A 17912-nucleotide genomic window follows, 5' to 3' on the forward strand; every position below is an offset into this window, starting at 1 on the left:
TACATCCAATATATCCCGAAGCAATTGGAAATTTAAGAATGCGTTGTGTGAATTCCACCCTTTCGAAATGTAAGATTATCTTGTCAGACTAGTGTTCGCCAATACGTACTGTGAAAATATTGAGTGTAGTGACTGTGTAAATTACTTTAACTTCTAGGAAGTTGTGATATATATATATATATATACAGCACAATTATAGAAGACGCGTTTGTTATTCGCATAAGTATGTCGCGTAGTACACCGTAAAATTTATACGAAAATCCAAATTTTAATTATATTTTGCATATTTAGGCTTTTCAATTCACTTTCCGAATAAAATGAAGAAAATTAGTAGGAATTGAATAAACAATCTGTAGAAAGTAGCTTCAATAAGTCAGTGGTACAAATATAATGTATTCTAGATCTTAGTAGTTGGATTCATGAGTCGATTTAAGCTAGATCACCATGGAAAACCTGGAAACATTGGACGGCCGTTTCTTTAATCGACTCAGGAATCCAACTATTAAATTACTACGATCTCCACAAAACCCCCTTTCGGATAATATTCTACATCTATTTATTCATCACTTTTCTGGTTTTCTATGGTTCCTTTCAACAATGTTTACTTTCTATTATTTTTCAATCAATCGGAATATAACTTGGCACACATGTGCAACGTTTCAATTCATCATACCACATCAGTATAGCGAGATGCCATGGTACGTTAAATAATAGTTAGATCACTGTTAGTCCAAGGGGTTAAGCGTGGATGATATCATTCTAGAAGAAAATATATGTAGAAAACTGAGCAATTAAATTGCATTATTTAGCTTCACATCGTTCTCTCTTACTTAGGTGAAAATTAATAAAATGATAAGAATAATTTTAACATAAATTCACTGGGTTGTAATGTATGTTTTTTTTTATGTACAAGGAAAAAAAAGACGTCACAAAATAGTTGTTAGGTGAAATATTTGGAATGGTAATAAAAACTTGTTTTCACCAGTTAAATAGATAATGTTGTAATAAAAATTTGATGAAAATAATTTCATTTCAATGTCATGTTAAAAACACGTTCTGCTTTCTTTAAACTTCTTGTCTTATAACCATTTGTAATTAAAGCGGATAATGTATCATTTATGATAAAATTTGTACTATTGTTTGTTTGAGAGTTGTTATCTGTCATTGATGTATTTATTGTGTGACGAACAGCTTCTGATAAACGATTATTCAAGCGACTCCTTAAAGAATCCATATTCTATAAGGAGAAAAAGAAAAAAAATCATATTAGAAAAGTAACCATGGGTACATCAGGTAATTTTTTTAAAATCATGGATTATCTCGACTTGTGTATACTGATTTACACTCCACAGATTGTCTTTTTCCACTAGACAATATCAAGAATTCTATCTTGAAACTAAAATCGTATAGTTTCACAAATCGTCTGAAGATAAAAATATAAACCAGCATTACATATGAAACCTTTATGTATTGAAAATTTATGGATACACACTGCCAAGTTGTTTTAAATGTAGGATCCATATGGTTCTGTAGTATTATCTTTGGTTTACCACCAATGTCAGTTCGTAATGGAAACTGGCTTTAAAACAAAACGTATCTATAAATCATTGAGTAAAGTTTTGTCACAGTAATGAAAATTACACACTACAGATTTTCACTGACAAATGTGATCAAAATTTATAAAATATTGAATAATTATTATAAATCGGAATGTCGTATATCAATTAATTAAAGTAACCCATTGTATCATTGAGTAAAAATAATAAAGGGAATTTTCTATTCGATGAAATCATTTACTTAAGATATATATTCAGTCATATTTATAATTCATTTTTGCATTGGTTGTTTGAATCTTCCCAATGATGTTCAGGATTGTAATTGATCAGTCTCTTATTGGCGTACGTGCATCCTGTGTGGATTGCTTCGATATTGCCTTAGATCACAAGCACTGGGTTCGAATCCCAGAGTGAACCAACTATGGCATGTAGGTACATCCAGCTAAAGAGTTTCAAATAGGACGAAACGCGCGTTCTGGATTTCACTGCCAGCCAACATTAATCTCTGCTTATTCATATTTATAATTGTTTATCAATTATCTCATAATTCTGACCCGTATATTATGTTCATCCCTCCATTCTTTTCTAACCATCTGATTGTTACCCAATTCTTCTTGATATTTGAAATCTCCGGTTACTTGGTGATTAAATCATCTTGTTCCAACAACTAAACATCAATATTATCAACAATTACAATTTTATTGTATCATAAGTTTAACATACTTTATTATTCATACTTAAATTTGCATTAGAATCCATTGATTTATTGTCCTCTTGACAATCATTTGTTCTGCTGGTAAATAATTCTTCTATACGAGTTGTAGAAGGAAAGAAATTAGGGATGAATATTGGTGTTAACTTTGAATTGATTGATAATGGTTGTTCTGTATCCCACCGACTAGTTTCAGCTAAATCATCATCTTTGTCTAGTAACTTTGAGTTGTCAGAAAGTCCAGCACTATTATCATCATCATTGTGTAATGGTAGTATTTTTCCTTTTTCTCTTTGTTCTTCATTATCTCTGTTTTTATCCGTTTTCTCTTCATTCGATCTGACAAGGCATAAAGTATATATATATATATATATATATATATATATATATATATATATATATAATTGTAAATGCAATGAACATCACAACGGATTAGCCCATATTCACTAAATATGAGTAAATAAACTTAATAGTAATATCAGTATGGGGGTTGTGGAGATTGTTAAGTTTTTGATTGAGATCATGAATCAATTGATGTTAAACCACCGTTGGAAACCTGGAAGCACTGGACGGCCGTTTCGTCCTAGTATGGGACTCCTCAGCAGTGCGCATCCACGATCCCGCGCACTGCTGAGGAGTCCCATACTAGGACGAAACGGCCGTCCAGTGCTTCCAGGTTTCCAACGGTGGTTTAACATCAATTGATTCATGATCTCAATCAAAAACTTAATAGTAATAATTTTAGTGTAGTCAGTTAGCATATAATTATACATTTAATTATTCAACATCATAATGATTATGTACCATGATTAATTTCGGCTTTATTCTAATGTATACTCCTTCAGCAACCAACGAACTATAGTTTGTTGAATGGATGGAGATGCATAGCGTTCATAACACTTCAATGAATGAGAAACATTAAAATCCCATTCATTGACTTAACACTATTTAATGGTAATATAATAAGGGATGAATCTGTTTACAATTCTTTATCATAAAATACTTGTACGACCTATATGTTAGATATTTTTCGCAATTGTAAAGTAATACAGCGTGGATCATTGGACAGTAACATTTCATAAATCTGTTGTCAACAATGATTTCAAAATTAAGGCAGTAGTATTCCAAAGTATTTTATGACAAGTACACTATCTATCTATCTTACACCTGTTACTCCTCGTGAAGGAGCATAGGTCGCTCACCAGCATTCTCCATCCAACCCTGTCCTGGGCAATCCTTTCCAGCTCCTTCCAGTTGTAATTCATCCTTTTCATATCTGCTTCTATTATCCGACGTAATGTGTTCTTTGGCCTTCCTCTTTTCCGCTTCCCTTCAGGATTCCAAGTTAGAGCTTGCCTCGTGATGCAGTTTGACGATTTGCGTAATGTATGTCCTATCCATTTCCATCGTCTTTTCCTAATTTCCTCTTCAGCTGGAAGTTGGTTTGTTCTCTCCCACAGAAGGCTATTGCTGATGGTATCCGGCCAATGGATGTTGAGTATCTTGCGTAGACAGCTATTTATAAATACTTGTACTTTCTTGATTGTGGTTGTTGTAGTTCTCCAAGTTTCAGCTCCATACAGTAGAATTGCCTTGACGTTCGTATTGAAGATTCTCACTTTGATATTGGTTGAAAGTTGTTTTGAGTTCCATATGTTCTTCAATTGTAGGAATGCGGCCCTTGCTTTGCCAATCCTCGCCTTTACGTCTGCATCTGAACCTCCATGTCTATCGACGATGCTTCCCAGATATGTGAAGGATTCTACATCTTCCAGAGTTTCGCCATCAAGGGTGATTGGATTGCTGTTCTCCGCTTTGAATTTGAGGACCTTGGTTTTCCCTTTGTGTATGCTGAGGCCTACTGATGCAGAGACTCCTGCTACATTGGCTGTCTTTATCTGAATCTGTTCACATGTACGTGATAGGAGGGCTAGGTCATCTGCGAAGTCCAGATCGTCTAATTGATTCTGAGCTGTCCATTGTATTCCGTGTTTTCCTTCAGATGTCGAGGTCTTCATAATCCAGTCGACCACCAGAAGAAAGAGGAATGGAGAGAGTAAACAGCCTTGTCTGACTCCGGTCCTTACTTGGAATGCATCTGTCAGCTGTCCTCCATGCACTACTTTGCACTGTAGTCCGTCGTATGAGTTCCGGATAATATTGACAATCTTCTCAGGAACTCCGTAGTGTCGAAGAAGTTTCCATAATGTCCTCCTATCTACACTGTCGAATGCCTTTTCATAATCAATGAAGTTGATGTATAGTGACGAGTTCCACTCAACTGATTGTTCGACGATGATCCGTAGTGTTGCAATTTGGTCTGTGCACGACCGATCCTTTCGGAATCCAGCTTGTTGATCTCGAAGTTGGGCATCTACTGCATCCTTCATCCGGTTCAGCAACACCCTGTTGAAGACTTTCCCTGGTATTGACAGTAGTGTAATGCCTCTGTAGTTTTCACATTTGCTCAGATCTCCTTTCTTTGGAATCTTGATGAGGTGTCCTTCTTTCCAGTCCATTGGCACTTCTTCCTCCTCCCAAATCTTTTTGAATAGAGGGTAAAGCATGCTTGTGGTTACTTCGACGTCTGATTTCAGTGCTTCAGCTGGTATGTTGTCGGGTCCTGCTGCTTTCCCGTTCTTGATTTGTCTGACGGCCATTCTAATTTCTTCCGTCGTTGGTGGGTTGACATCTATAGGAAGATCTGTGTGTGCTGCTTCGATGTTCGGTGGATTCATTGGAGCCGGCCCATTCAGGAGTTCCTCGAAGTATTCTACCCATCTGTTTCGCTGTTGTTGAATTTCAGTGATTGGCTTGCCTTCTTTGTCTTTGACCGGCCTCTCTGGTTTACTGTATTTCCCTGATAGTTTCTTCGTTGTATCGTAGAGCTGTTTCATATTTCCTTCTCTAGCAGCTTTTTCTGCCGTCGTTGCTAATTCTTCCACGTATTTCTTCCTGTCGGCTCTAATGCTCCTCTTCACTTGCTTGTTTGCTTCTATGTATTCAGCTTGTGCTTGGACTTTCTCTGCTCGTGTTCGGCTGTTGTTAATTGCTGTCTTCTTGTTCTTCCTTTCTTTGATCTTGTCCAGTGTTTCTATAGAGATCCATTCCTTATGATGGTGTTTCTTTAGGCCCAGAACCTCTTGACACGTTGAAGTCAATGTTTCTTTGATGCCTTTCCAGTTGTCCTCCATGGTAGTTTCTTCTTCCTTCAGTAGATCTTGAAAGGCTTGGAATCTGTTGTTGAGAGCTATCTTGAATTCATTGAGTTTGTCAGTATCTCGAAGGAAGGCTGTATTGAACCTTTGTATTGCTGTTTGTCCACTTGTCCAGTTCTTTTTTAGCTTCAGTTTTAAATTGGCTACAACTAGGTGGTGATCTGAAGCTACGTCAGCTCCTCTCCTGGTTCTCACATCTTCCATTGTCCTTCGGAATTTTTTTGATGCAAATATGGTCTATCTGGTTCTCTGTAGTGTGGTCCGGTGAGATCCATGTAGCCTTGTGTATACGTTTGTGTGGAAATATTGTGCCTCCTATGACTAATTTGTTGAATGCACACAAATTTGCAAATCTTTCTCCATTTTCGTTCCTCTCTCCCAGTCCATGTCGTCCCATAATATCTTCATATCCAGTGTTGTCTATTCCGACCTTGGCATTTAGATCTCCCATCAGAATGGTGAGGTCCTTTCTTGAGCATTTCTCTATGATTGACTGCAGCCGCTCGTAGAATTGATCTTTAATGTCGTCGTTGCTATCATTGGTGGGTGCATAACGTTGGATAATATTCATTAAGATCCCCTCCTTCTTTGTTTTGAATGATGCTTTGATGATTCTGGATCCGTGGGATTCCCATCCTACAAGTGCATTTCGTGCTACTTTGGACAGCATTAGAGCAACTCCCTGTGTGTGTGGAGCATTTTCCTCTTCGTGACCGGAGTATAGCAGAATCTCTCCCGTAGCTAGCCTTTTCTGTCCAGCTTGGGTCCAGTGGGTTTCGCTGATTCCCAGTACTGCCAAGTTGTATCTCCTCATTTCCGTTGCTATTTGGCTGGTCTTCCCGGTTTCCCACATTGTTCTAACGTTCCATGTACCTATAAAAATTTTTGCTCTGGTTGTTAGAAGGGGCATCGGCCTCGTGGCTTCCGAAGGAATTCGGCTTTCACCATGAAGCGTCATAATTCTTCTAAATGAAGACCTTCTAACTCTCAGGGCAGAGTTAAAATGGTTTGAATTATTTTTTCTGGTAAGCGTTTTTTTAGCGAGTTAGTTTTCTACGGGATGGGGACGCTAACCCCATGCCCAACCCTCCTCCTTTACCCGGGCTTGGGACCGGCAGTAACTCTAGAAGAGCTACAGGCGGAGTTATGACAAGTACACAGGGTTACAGAAATACAGTTTACAATACACATGAATATTTCTATCTGCGCTCAATAACTTATCATGACTCATTTGCACCGGATACATCAAAATAGATTAAGATGACAAAAACATGATGAAATATGATCGGTTAGAGAACAAACTATGATGTCATATACTTGAAGAACATGGATAAACTATGCAACAAAGTCAACTAGGTTACATTCATCAAATACCTTTATAACTTTCTAACAAACTTAAACCCATGAAAAAGGTGATAAGAATTTATCTTGATGAAATCAGTCTGTTCGTTTTATATCTAAAATAAAGCAAATGAGATTTTGAAGAGTGGTATTATACCAACATGAAGAGATGGAAAAACGTTATCGCACTCTGTTATAACAAAACAAACATTGTAGAAGTTATGACTGGTTTTACGAATTATTACAGATCATAATTTCGTCGTATAATTACTGAGTTGCTAGGCTACTATGTATATATGTTCTGTTTATCGTAAGCTTTCGGCTAACCCATTAACTGTGGTTGTACGATTTACTGTCTCTAATCTCTTTGAAACCACGAACTGACCTTAGCTAGACCACCACTAAAAGCTTGAAAGGAGTAGACGGCCGTTCCGTCTCACTGTAGGATACCTGGTTAATGTGCATCCACGGCATCACTCGCGCGCGAACGCTTAATATCTAGACCACTGAACCGACATCCAACGGTGTTCATGCCTAACTTCAATCAACCCATGATCTTGCACAACACTTTATACCTAATTTCTTCAGCTGATAACTTACAGTCCGCCTATTCACGACCATTCTCGGCTTGTTGATGTTAGTTCAGGGTCAATCAGTACTGGTTGGGAGTGCAATTGATCAATTTGGGGACAACAGGTTTTCAAGGAAATAGTATATACGAAATAGATCATCATAGAATCAGGATTCTGGTTGATGACTCGTCATATGATACTGACCAGCGGTTTCAAGACAGTAACATACTTTGAGTTGAGTTGAAATCTAGAATTCCATGAGGTTCATCAAATCAATATATTTGTGACATTACTATTAGCACTCACACTCTCCTTAATAGTTGAATGAAGACTATATGATGTTAAAATTATAATACTATTGAAAGGAAACACTGATAAACAACTAACGATACTTTATTCACAGGATTATTTATATATAATAAAGTTATTGGGAAAGTAACAAACGGGTAACTGTAAGTATTGTCATAGTAAAGTATAAAACAGTTTACTCGTTCGTAATATAATAACGAGTGAAATATAATCATATTATATTGAATTATTTATTAATTATTATTTACTTATTATTATTATTATTATTGTATTATTATTATTATTATTATTATTATTATTATTATTATTATTATTATTATTATTATTATTATTAATGTACCAAGCGAACTAGATTAGCCAATTATTGTATTAGGAAATTTGATACATGTGTAGACAAGTTACCATAAGTAACTGAATCACGTTTCTGGTTAAGATTACCGATCACAAGCTAATTTCATTCTATTAACCAGTAAACACAAATATATTCGCTTGGTACCTCCTAATGATAAAAATCCATATTGAATCTTGCAATGTTTTCCTGTTTAGTTAGGAGCATGTACTACAGATGAACGAGACTAAATACTATAACACAAACCTAATACGTTTTGAAAGTTGGGCAAATCACTTCTAGCACTGATAGATTTTCCACAATTTTCTATTAGATTTCACAATTTCAGCTAAACAAAAATCAAACTTTTTCGTAGATTTATCAAAGAATTTTGGCTTGAAAAGATAACTATCAAGTATGAACGAATGACTTGGAAAAGTAGAATAACAAAATTGATACTCAGTTAAAATACCAACAAACCAAATATGGAAAGTATCTTTGACCATGGTGAAGATGAGATTTTTTATTTATTTTAACATACAAGGAGGCACCAAATACATATGTGCCACACAAATCTCATTTGATTTGTGTGAGGGCTGTGATACTGCTCGAGTGCCCAGACCGAAGCAGGTGGTTTTCTTAGGGGGCCCCCCGGAGCCTTTAACACTGAGGTCTGATCCAAAGGCAGTGGAGCATCGTAAGGAGATGCAGTCTCATGGTAGCCGGTGACCAACGATTGGTTCATGCGCCATTTGTCCCCTCAGGATCATGGAGCCCATGTGCACCATTGATTTGAAATCAGGGTTTTTCAACTCCCCTAGGTGAACTCTCTATGTCCATCAACCCGGTTAATGAGCCGGACATTCGCATTTCGTCCTCTCAATTTCGTAAAAAACAGTAGTGCCACGAGAAGGCAGTGAGTAGGACTTCCCTGGCAGAGGCTATATACGCATAAATTGTGACGGAATTTCGGCCAGACAAGATATCACTAATTCAAGATTAAAAATTCTGAATACTAAAATTGGAAATAGTTTTTATAGGGGAACAAACCATCCCCCAAACGTAACCCTCATTATATATGTGTATCTATCTATATAATGAAAAATATCTTACCCATACACTTCATTTTGAATACGTCTGTTCTGAGTTAATTCATTTTCATGCGATATGATTGGTTTATCCAATTGCATATTCTGAAAAATATGACTATTTGTCAATGAAACTTCAACTTCTCTAATTGACTGATTATCGATTGATGGGGGTGATTGTGTAATAGTTGATTGTGTATATAATGAATTTGGATCATTTTCGCGTAAAACACCATTATTACTATTATTATCAACATTGTCATCGTCATCTGGTAACCATACAGAGGAAGCTGAAGTTTCAGATAAACTTTCTTTATCCAGTATTTCATTTAATACATGATTAATTTCTTTATGTGATAGTTTGTTATTCATTGGTGAATATTTTACGCTGTCATTGTGCACTATTTTATCACTACTTCTACTATCATTGTTGTTATTATCATGGGGTTGCTTGATATTATCTTCTTCAAGTTTCTTTTCATCTTTATTACAATCAGTACCATAACTACCACCACCTTCTTGAGGAATTTCATTACAACTTGTGACATGTTGAATGTCTGTTCCTATACTGATGATGTCGTCATCGTCATTATAATCATGAGCATCAGAAATATTTGAAGATTGATCATGCAGCAAAGGTGAAACCACAGAAATCTCTGACTGTTCATCATCCTTACCTGTGTTAGTATCATCATCATTATCACCATCATTTGTCAATGCACTTTCAACGTCAATATTATTGCTGTCATTGTCTTTTTCTACAGTGTTCAGTCTTCTATTTTCAGTAGAATAATTTAATGAGTTTGAAATTAAACATTCAATAATTTCGTTGGTAGAATTTTTTAATGAAGAATTATCGATGGTAAAATTATGATTCCAGTGATTTTTAAACTTATTTATTGTGTAATCATCATTTATTTTATGTGTGGAATAAGTATCATCATCACTATCATGGTTTAATTGAGACTGTAGAACTAACATAAAAAAGAGGATAAAACAACGAGTATACCGAAAAGGAAACTAAATCGTTTACAAAGCGAACTGACTTAATTAGAAAACTATTGAAAACAGAGAACAGGGGGACAATTGTTAAGTCCTCATATACGACAATCCAGCAATGTGAACTCACAACCCCTCAAGGAAATCTAAGAAACGGATTTCAGGTTTGGTGGCGAGCGCTTAATGCTTAGGTTATGGAGTTGGTTCCCATTAGTTTACTTGTCTCGTTTCAATTAATTCGCGATTTTGAACCATCTTGCGATACTGCTGATGGGTAATTCCCTCGCTGCCTAAAACTTCTCAGTTTCAAATGGTTGTTTAAGTATGGTCATTTCATGATGTCAAGCAAAAAATTCAAAAATCCCCACAACTCTATTATACTAAAAGGAGATTATAGTTGTGTTAAAATTGTTAGTTATGTCTGTAGTGACTCACATTTATCACGAGAACACGACTGGTTTAATAAAAACAATTATTATTATAACCAACTGTACCAGTGTTTGTTTTAATGTGCTTTTGTTTAACTGTGCTAATTATAGCCATTTTGTGCTTCCATTACCTTCCATCATTGTTCCGCGGTTTTTGGTACTGTTCGCACGTACTCCTGTCTTCTGCTTCCACTTGTACCATTCCTTGGCACGATCTCGGTATTCGTTCAATACCACGAGATCCCCAACCAAATAAATCTGGTTACGTTCAACCTCCGCCTTCTGATTTACCTGGCACGTGTTTCTTGGTAGCGGTGTTCATAGTTAATCTGAACTCGACGCCACGCTACATGTCCATAACTAACAAATTAAGTCGTTGCTCGAGCGCTCACCACGTTAATCTGGTCTGATGTGTCTGTAGACTATCCCTGTTACATGTGATTTACCAACTGAAGGATATTATTACCTTATTATATTATCATAAATTTTATTCATTTAGATAAGATATGCAATGCTGGTCGGTATGTTTTTGCGTTCCACTTAATGACTATAATTCCTTTAATTATTGTACTTATCAAATTGTTATTTTTATGTTTATAACCAGATAAAATTTAAAGTTAAGTTGTCCTTGTTCTGACTACAACGTTCATGTAGACTCTGGGGTTGCTAGTATGGTGTTTATGGTTCTAGTAGAATATCTGTAGGACAAATTAAATCCTACAACTATATTTTAATATTATTCATCAGTTGTTTCGATAAATAAATACAATTATGGTAATTATGAATTAAACTTATCTAATAATGTGATTTTTATTAAAAAACACACATCAAATATGACAGATAACTCAGAGTTGCCATAGAAAAAGAAGGTTTAAAGCCTAAAACAAAGTGGTTGTAGTTTAAGTATTTGGGGTACAAGCCCTAAAACTCAACCAATCAGATCTGAAAATACAGAATTAATAGTTAATTGACAGAACACACGAATAACAGTGCATAAGGAAATGAATTCTGTTATTAATTTACAAAACAGTCAAATAAAACTGTAATCTTCGGTCTCTCGAGTGAACACTTAAACTCTAGGTCACTGAGCCGGCATTCAACGGTGTTAATGTTTAACTTCAACCAATCCATGATATTGCGCGACTATGTGCTAACTAGTGACTAGCTTGGAGAGGTAATTATAGGAGTCCTAGTGAGAAACTGTGACCTGCGGAACTAATTTGTGTCGGATGTGATGCAGTTACCCACCAAAGACAAAGGGAGATAGTCGTGTAGTATCGCGGATCAGTTTAAGTTAGAGACTAACACCGTTGAATGCCGGCTTAATGGTCTAGAGGTTTAAACTGTAATCATGATTTATTCTTGTTAATTAGCAAATAAACAATCAAAAAAGAGATTGAAGGTTATAAAGTAACCAATGATCGAATAAAATCATATATATACAATAGCCAGACTAACATATAAACTATAAAGTCTCATGACAAGTACCTACCTGTACATTGAAATTGACTATTTACATACAACGTATTTCCATCATTAACATGTAAATCTGCCAAATGCTGACTATGATGTCGTTGATGCTGAGAATGTGATAGACCATTCATCATCAAGTTCGAATAATCTTTTTCTTCATTTAAGAATTGTAATTTATTTTCAGATGATTGATTAAAAAATGAATCATTTTTCACATTTTTATCATCATTACAATTATTATTATTATCATTAGTGTTATTATCAGCATGACTAAAAAATTTTTCATTGAATGTTGATAAATTTAAACGATTCTTCAATTTAGTATTTATTTCATCTAGTTCGTTTAAACGTGTTCTAAATTCAAACATAAACCATAGAGAATGAAATAAATAAATAATAAGGGTAAGTGAAATAAGAAGGATTTGTGAATGATCAAAACAACTCAAAAGAAATGAAAATATAATTAATTAATGAATTTTATACTACACTTTTAAGTTTAGTGATCCGGTTTTGAATCTCAAAGGCAGCATCAGTTCCCTTTAAATTGCAGACACGACTTCTTGATTAGTACCAGTTAGTACGTAACCTAGGTGTAGAGTTTCATATCGACTATCTCTGACCAATTAACATGTGACACAACAGTTTTATGTGTTTGAATGTATGATAGTTAGTGATACTATTTAGGTGGGATTTGATTTTACTAGGTCAGATGGGATTATATAGAACTTTCAAAGTGATATGATGGGAAGAAAAGTCAAAGTTCGATTGATTTACTCATTCTGAGTTTTGTTCAACATTACTTCTGTTTTCTAGTTCAATGTGATAATTACTTAGTGTAGTATTTATTTTCTCTTTCCGTATGATATTTTATTTTTTATAACATACGATATTGTTGTATTAAAAATAGACATGAACTACGCTTTCCTCAATGTGTGTCCTAATCATACATTGAGGAAAGCACCCAACTGCGTCACAATGCAAGCCCCCACTTGGAATCCTCAAAGCCAAAGGAAAAAAGGAAGACCAAAGAACACATTACGCCGATAAATGGAGACAGACATGAGAAAAATGAACAACAATTGAATAGAACTAGAAAGGAAGGCTCAGAACAGAGTGGGTTGGAGAATGCTGGTCGGCGGCCTATGCTCCATTGGGAGTAACAGGAGTAAGTAAGTAAATGCTCAGCATATGATTTGTTATCGCTGTCAGTATTTTCTATATATGTGATTTCTTCCTAATTAATTATCAAAGTGTGTGTACAACCAATATATAAATGAGTATGTTTTCGACTAGGGTCGTCGTCGTGTTTCGGGATTACTAGCAGAGCTTAGGAGCCGAATCTAGCGTTCAAGCAACAAGACATATCACAAACCCAATAATAAGTAAAAGCTCAGTGGTCCAATCCCACTAAACTACAGAGTTATACAAAATGTCGCTAGAAATATCTTAATTTTTATGTTTCTGATCGATGTATCGATCTTTTAGTCTGCACATTCTACAAATGACGGCTGGTGAGTGATACAACTTAGCTGCCTAAACTTAATTTTGGGTAATGGATTCGAATTCAAAAAATTCATGGTTGGAAAATGAATAAGCCAAGTAAGCTTAAGTTCCATGAATTTCTAACAATAGATTCTTGATTCAGACCTGTCACTATGTATTATTAGGCTTTTTAAAGATTAAAAAAGAACCAGATGTCGATCATGAAGTCAGTTAATAGGTTTTTTGGAGTGTTTAAATTTCGTACTACCTACAGAGATTTATATGAATCATGATACGTGATGGTTGTGAATATCTTTTTTGTAGTATAAACAAAGATAATGTTTTCAGATAAAACCGTCGAAAAAACTTGTGCACATTTGTGTTATCTTTTGTTTTGATTGAAGATTCAAGAAAAACGATAATTCAGTAAATTAATGAAACGTGAAATAACATAGTAATGGAATAGAAAAAGTACTTGAGAGAAAATAACATGTAGATTTAGCTAAAAAAAAATGGTTAATGGAATCTGTTAGGTTAAAAATTTAGGTAGGTGGTTTACGGAATGTTGGATTCTACTGCTGTTCAAAATTCTTTAGCTACAACAATTCGATCGACTCCTTCCAAATCACAATAAGAATTGAGAGCAAACAAAAGTATATTCGAATGGCCTGAACAACAAAAGTGTTAGGGTTTATACAGAATTTACATAAAAATCTTCTGGTAACTTCATGTTTAGTCCAATAACTGATTGGTTGCAAATAAGCCACTCATCGTTTCCTAATGTGAGTCTTACTAGTGTGCGAAACAGTCAGAATACTATTCTGCTAACGAGATGATTAGTTCAATTAAAGGAAATGTTTCATCCCGAACTGATATCAAGTGGAAAATCGATAGTCTTCAGGAAGTCCTGAACAGTTGTTTTATCCTAGTCTGGGCCCCGTGATAAGTCTGCAATCACAACCTCAAATATAACTGAACCTATTAAATCCAAGTTCTGTGGCGTGAATGTTATCTCAACTTATTACCTCTGTGATATTGTCTTAGCCACAAGAACTGATAATCCTGGATCCAATCTAATTTGAGTTTACAGATATTAGCATCGCTGATGAATCTGTCTCAAGTAAAGGCGAGAAAACTGAGTTCTATACACTTGGCTGTTAGAGATTTGGCTAAATGATATCGGTTTGGAAAGTGAACATATATTAATGAAAAATTAAGAAATAGACTCAACAAAAAGGATATATGTATATAAAGTACCTTAAATTCTCGAATAACACAGAACGATTTAATTCAGAATGATTAGATTCTTCTTTATTCACAAGTATATCATCAGATATTTTGCCTGTATTACAATCAATTAATGAGTGCGTTGATTTCGCCAAATCACAGTTTAATAATGTCGAATTTAAATCTTGTTCAAAAATGGAATAATTTCCAAACGGTTTAATCTGGGTCAAAAGAAATGAACAGAAAGAAAATCGGTCGATTGTCATTAAATTATCCATTTTGCGAATAACTAGTTCAAATGTATTTATGTCTATAGGAAGAAGTAATAAGTTCTAGAGTGATTCTAGCTAGTAGTTAGTTCCTAAGAAGGAATTCATCCTATCTATAAATCTCCAGTTGAATAATATAATTATACTTCAATAGATTGATGCCTTTCAGTTAGACTTAACCTGTAACCAATAATTAATTCTTCAAATTCCAGATAGTCAACCATAAAGACTACTGGATCATAAATGACAGCTGATATGTAAAAAGATATGAACAAAAATAATGGTAATAATGATAATAATAATAATTGTTATATTATTATTATGGTTACGTCCTGTACTTGATTAGGGCAGAATGTGGTATACCCCTATCAATACTCGGACGTGTAGGACAACACAGTTGCAAACCAAAGGAAGAAGCAGGGGAAACGATTATTGAGTAAGGGTAAAAAATGTGCAGAAAAATATAGGTATTTATAGTTTTTAGTATTGGTTAGAACATCGTTTTAATCTAGCCAATCCACAATAGGTTTATATAATTATCCAAAGTAGCTTGCCACGTTGATATTCTAGAAGGTTTTATCAGGTTCTGATTGAACGGAATCTCTTCGGCTCCTTCAGAGTCTCTGAAGGCTTCGTCGTGCTTTTCAGAGTGGTGCCAATAATTATGTTTAGAATTATATAAACAGAGCCTATATATTCTCGTTAACAAAATTGTGAGAATACTTTCAATCAAGAAATGTTCTCGATCAGGGACCAAGAGCTCCCAAAGATGTATAATGTAATGTCTACGTTTTCCGTTGTTGATTAAAATTAGCAACGGCGAATACTATTAAATTTACAAGTCAAAATAATATATCAGCATTTACTTATCTAAGTTTTCACTGGTGCTATTCGTTTTAACTTTATTTAACAAGAATGAAAATAAATAATACAGTTTCAGATAAACTCCGTCTTCTAACTGTTCTATCAGAATTCATAAAAGGGACTGATTGTACAGTATTAGTATAGTTTTAGTTGGAAGATAGTTTTCATCAAGGACATATATTACCAAATGAACCATGGGATACTAGGACGCCATTTACAACGACCACGTTTTCCTAGTTTGAATCGGTCTGGAAGGTTTACACGATTATCGTGACCAATAATCGGAGAAATCGGATAAAACTCTTCAAAATCGAACGCAATAACTCAAATACACTAGTTATTAGGCTTATGACTGACTAACTGTTGTTTAGTAACAAGTGATTTTCTAATAGTTCTCTGAAGTGATATATCAGTTTATAACGAATACACTGTTTTCAAATTCAAACTGATTTAATCAAAAATTAAAACAAAAAATATATTATCAGTATATGGTTGTGGAGATAGCTGAGTTTAGATTGATATCATGAATGGATCAATGTAAGACCACCATTGAAAACCTGGAAGCGCTGGATGGCCTTCTCATAACAGTATGGGACTCCTCAACAGTTCTCGAGGCCAAAACATCCCGGCTGAAAGATGGTGGATGCACACTTCTGAACAGTTCCATACTAAGACAAAACGGCCGTCCAGTGCTTCCAGGCTTTCAATGGTGGTTTAACATTGATCCATTCATGATATTAAAAAAATTATTATTTATTTATTTTCGTAGAAAAGAACAAAACTTTTATTCATAATGGCTCAAATAAACCAACCTGATCAGTGTATACATTGTGTGATAGCCAACTGAAGTTATTATTTGTGGTAAATTCATTATTGTTCAGTGATGAAGAATAATAATTAACTTGCTGTTGTTGTCCAATATTAATTAATGGTTTGACTCCAATTAAAATTTGACCAGATGGACATCCTGTATCATTATTTAGTACATGATACCAACCATAAATTTGATTAAATTCATTATTAGTTGAATGAATCGGATCGGTGAATAGATGTGATAGAGTAGTTAAATCGATTGTAGCAATACCGATTAATTTTGGTATATAGCTACTATCATTATTCAAATCAAAATCATCATTATCATGTTTCACAGCCCATACATAAAACATTAATCCCTATATATTCGCGTATGAGAGAAAATTCACATAAGATATATTATGTATCAAAAATCCAACGAAAATAAACCAAAAGAAAATGTTTGTTTATCACCGTCTTTGAATTGTTAAACTACTCACTTACTGTCCAACCTGGTGTCCTAAAACACAAATTCTGAATATCTAATTTTCAAAGGCACGTGAAAATGTATAAATACTCATATTTTCTCCTGTGTATTATCGTTGGCTGTAATGGTAAATAAATCTAATACTTCCTTTCTTTTCTTGAAGGTTTGGGGACTGTGTCAAGAATTATTGTAGGCACACTAAAAGTTTGATTGGAAAGTATTGAGATGAGATCACTAATGCGCTACTAGTTTGGTTTCGGTAACCAAAGATGGTATATAACAGAAAACGTTTGCATTTTTTAGTAAGTGATCCGTTTGAATTTGTTCATCATGGACTGGGATAAGTTGGGCGATCATTGGAAATCATAAAAAGAATGGACAAGTCTTCACTCAGTGTATAGTTCCAAATTAGTGAAGACCCATAATCCTACATGAACTGGAAGCCAGAATTTTCACTTTCCAAGGCCAAAAAGATACATTTATCCCATTGAGTCGAAATCTAATGATTCACTGGTTTTCAACTCCAGTAAAGTCAAAGAGTAGGTATGGAATAAAATCAAGATTTCGAGTTCCATCCCGTAGGCGGTCGCGTATGTGCACTACTGAAGGGTCTCAAACAATTATGAAACAATTGTTCAATGATTCATTACATTTTGGAATAATTCTCTAATTGATAGGAGGTTGTGGTTAAAAGGTGCCATATCAAAAGGGATCTATCTGAACCTATAAGCTTTAATGTTTATTGTTCTATGAAACTGAAGATATTC

General features: G+C 34.8%; 1 protein-coding gene across 1 annotated transcript in view; it reads right to left on the reverse strand.

Moving 5' to 3' along the window:
• Positions 1 to 1027: 1027 nt before the first annotated feature.
• Positions 1028 to 17912, reverse strand: part of C2CD3 (C2 domain-containing protein 3) — a gene marked incomplete at its 3' end in the record, with an annotated part of 101514 nt that continues 84629 nt past the window's right edge. The window contains exons 35-40 of the mRNA XM_035731891.2: positions 16679 to 17038; positions 14764 to 14954; positions 12044 to 12378; positions 9150 to 10098; positions 2280 to 2607; positions 1028 to 1237 (exon numbers count right to left, since the gene is read on the reverse strand). Of these exons, the coding sequence (XP_035589648.1) occupies positions 1028 to 1237; positions 2280 to 2607; positions 9150 to 10098; positions 12044 to 12378; positions 14764 to 14954; positions 16679 to 17038 (2373 nt within the window). The remainder of the gene's footprint in view (positions 1238 to 2279; positions 2608 to 9149; positions 10099 to 12043; positions 12379 to 14763; positions 14955 to 16678; positions 17039 to 17912) is intronic.

This window comes from Schistosoma haematobium, chromosome 6, assembly GCF_000699445.3.
Source record: "Schistosoma haematobium chromosome 6, whole genome shotgun sequence".
Taxonomy (NCBI): domain Eukaryota; kingdom Metazoa; phylum Platyhelminthes; class Trematoda; order Strigeidida; family Schistosomatidae; genus Schistosoma; species Schistosoma haematobium.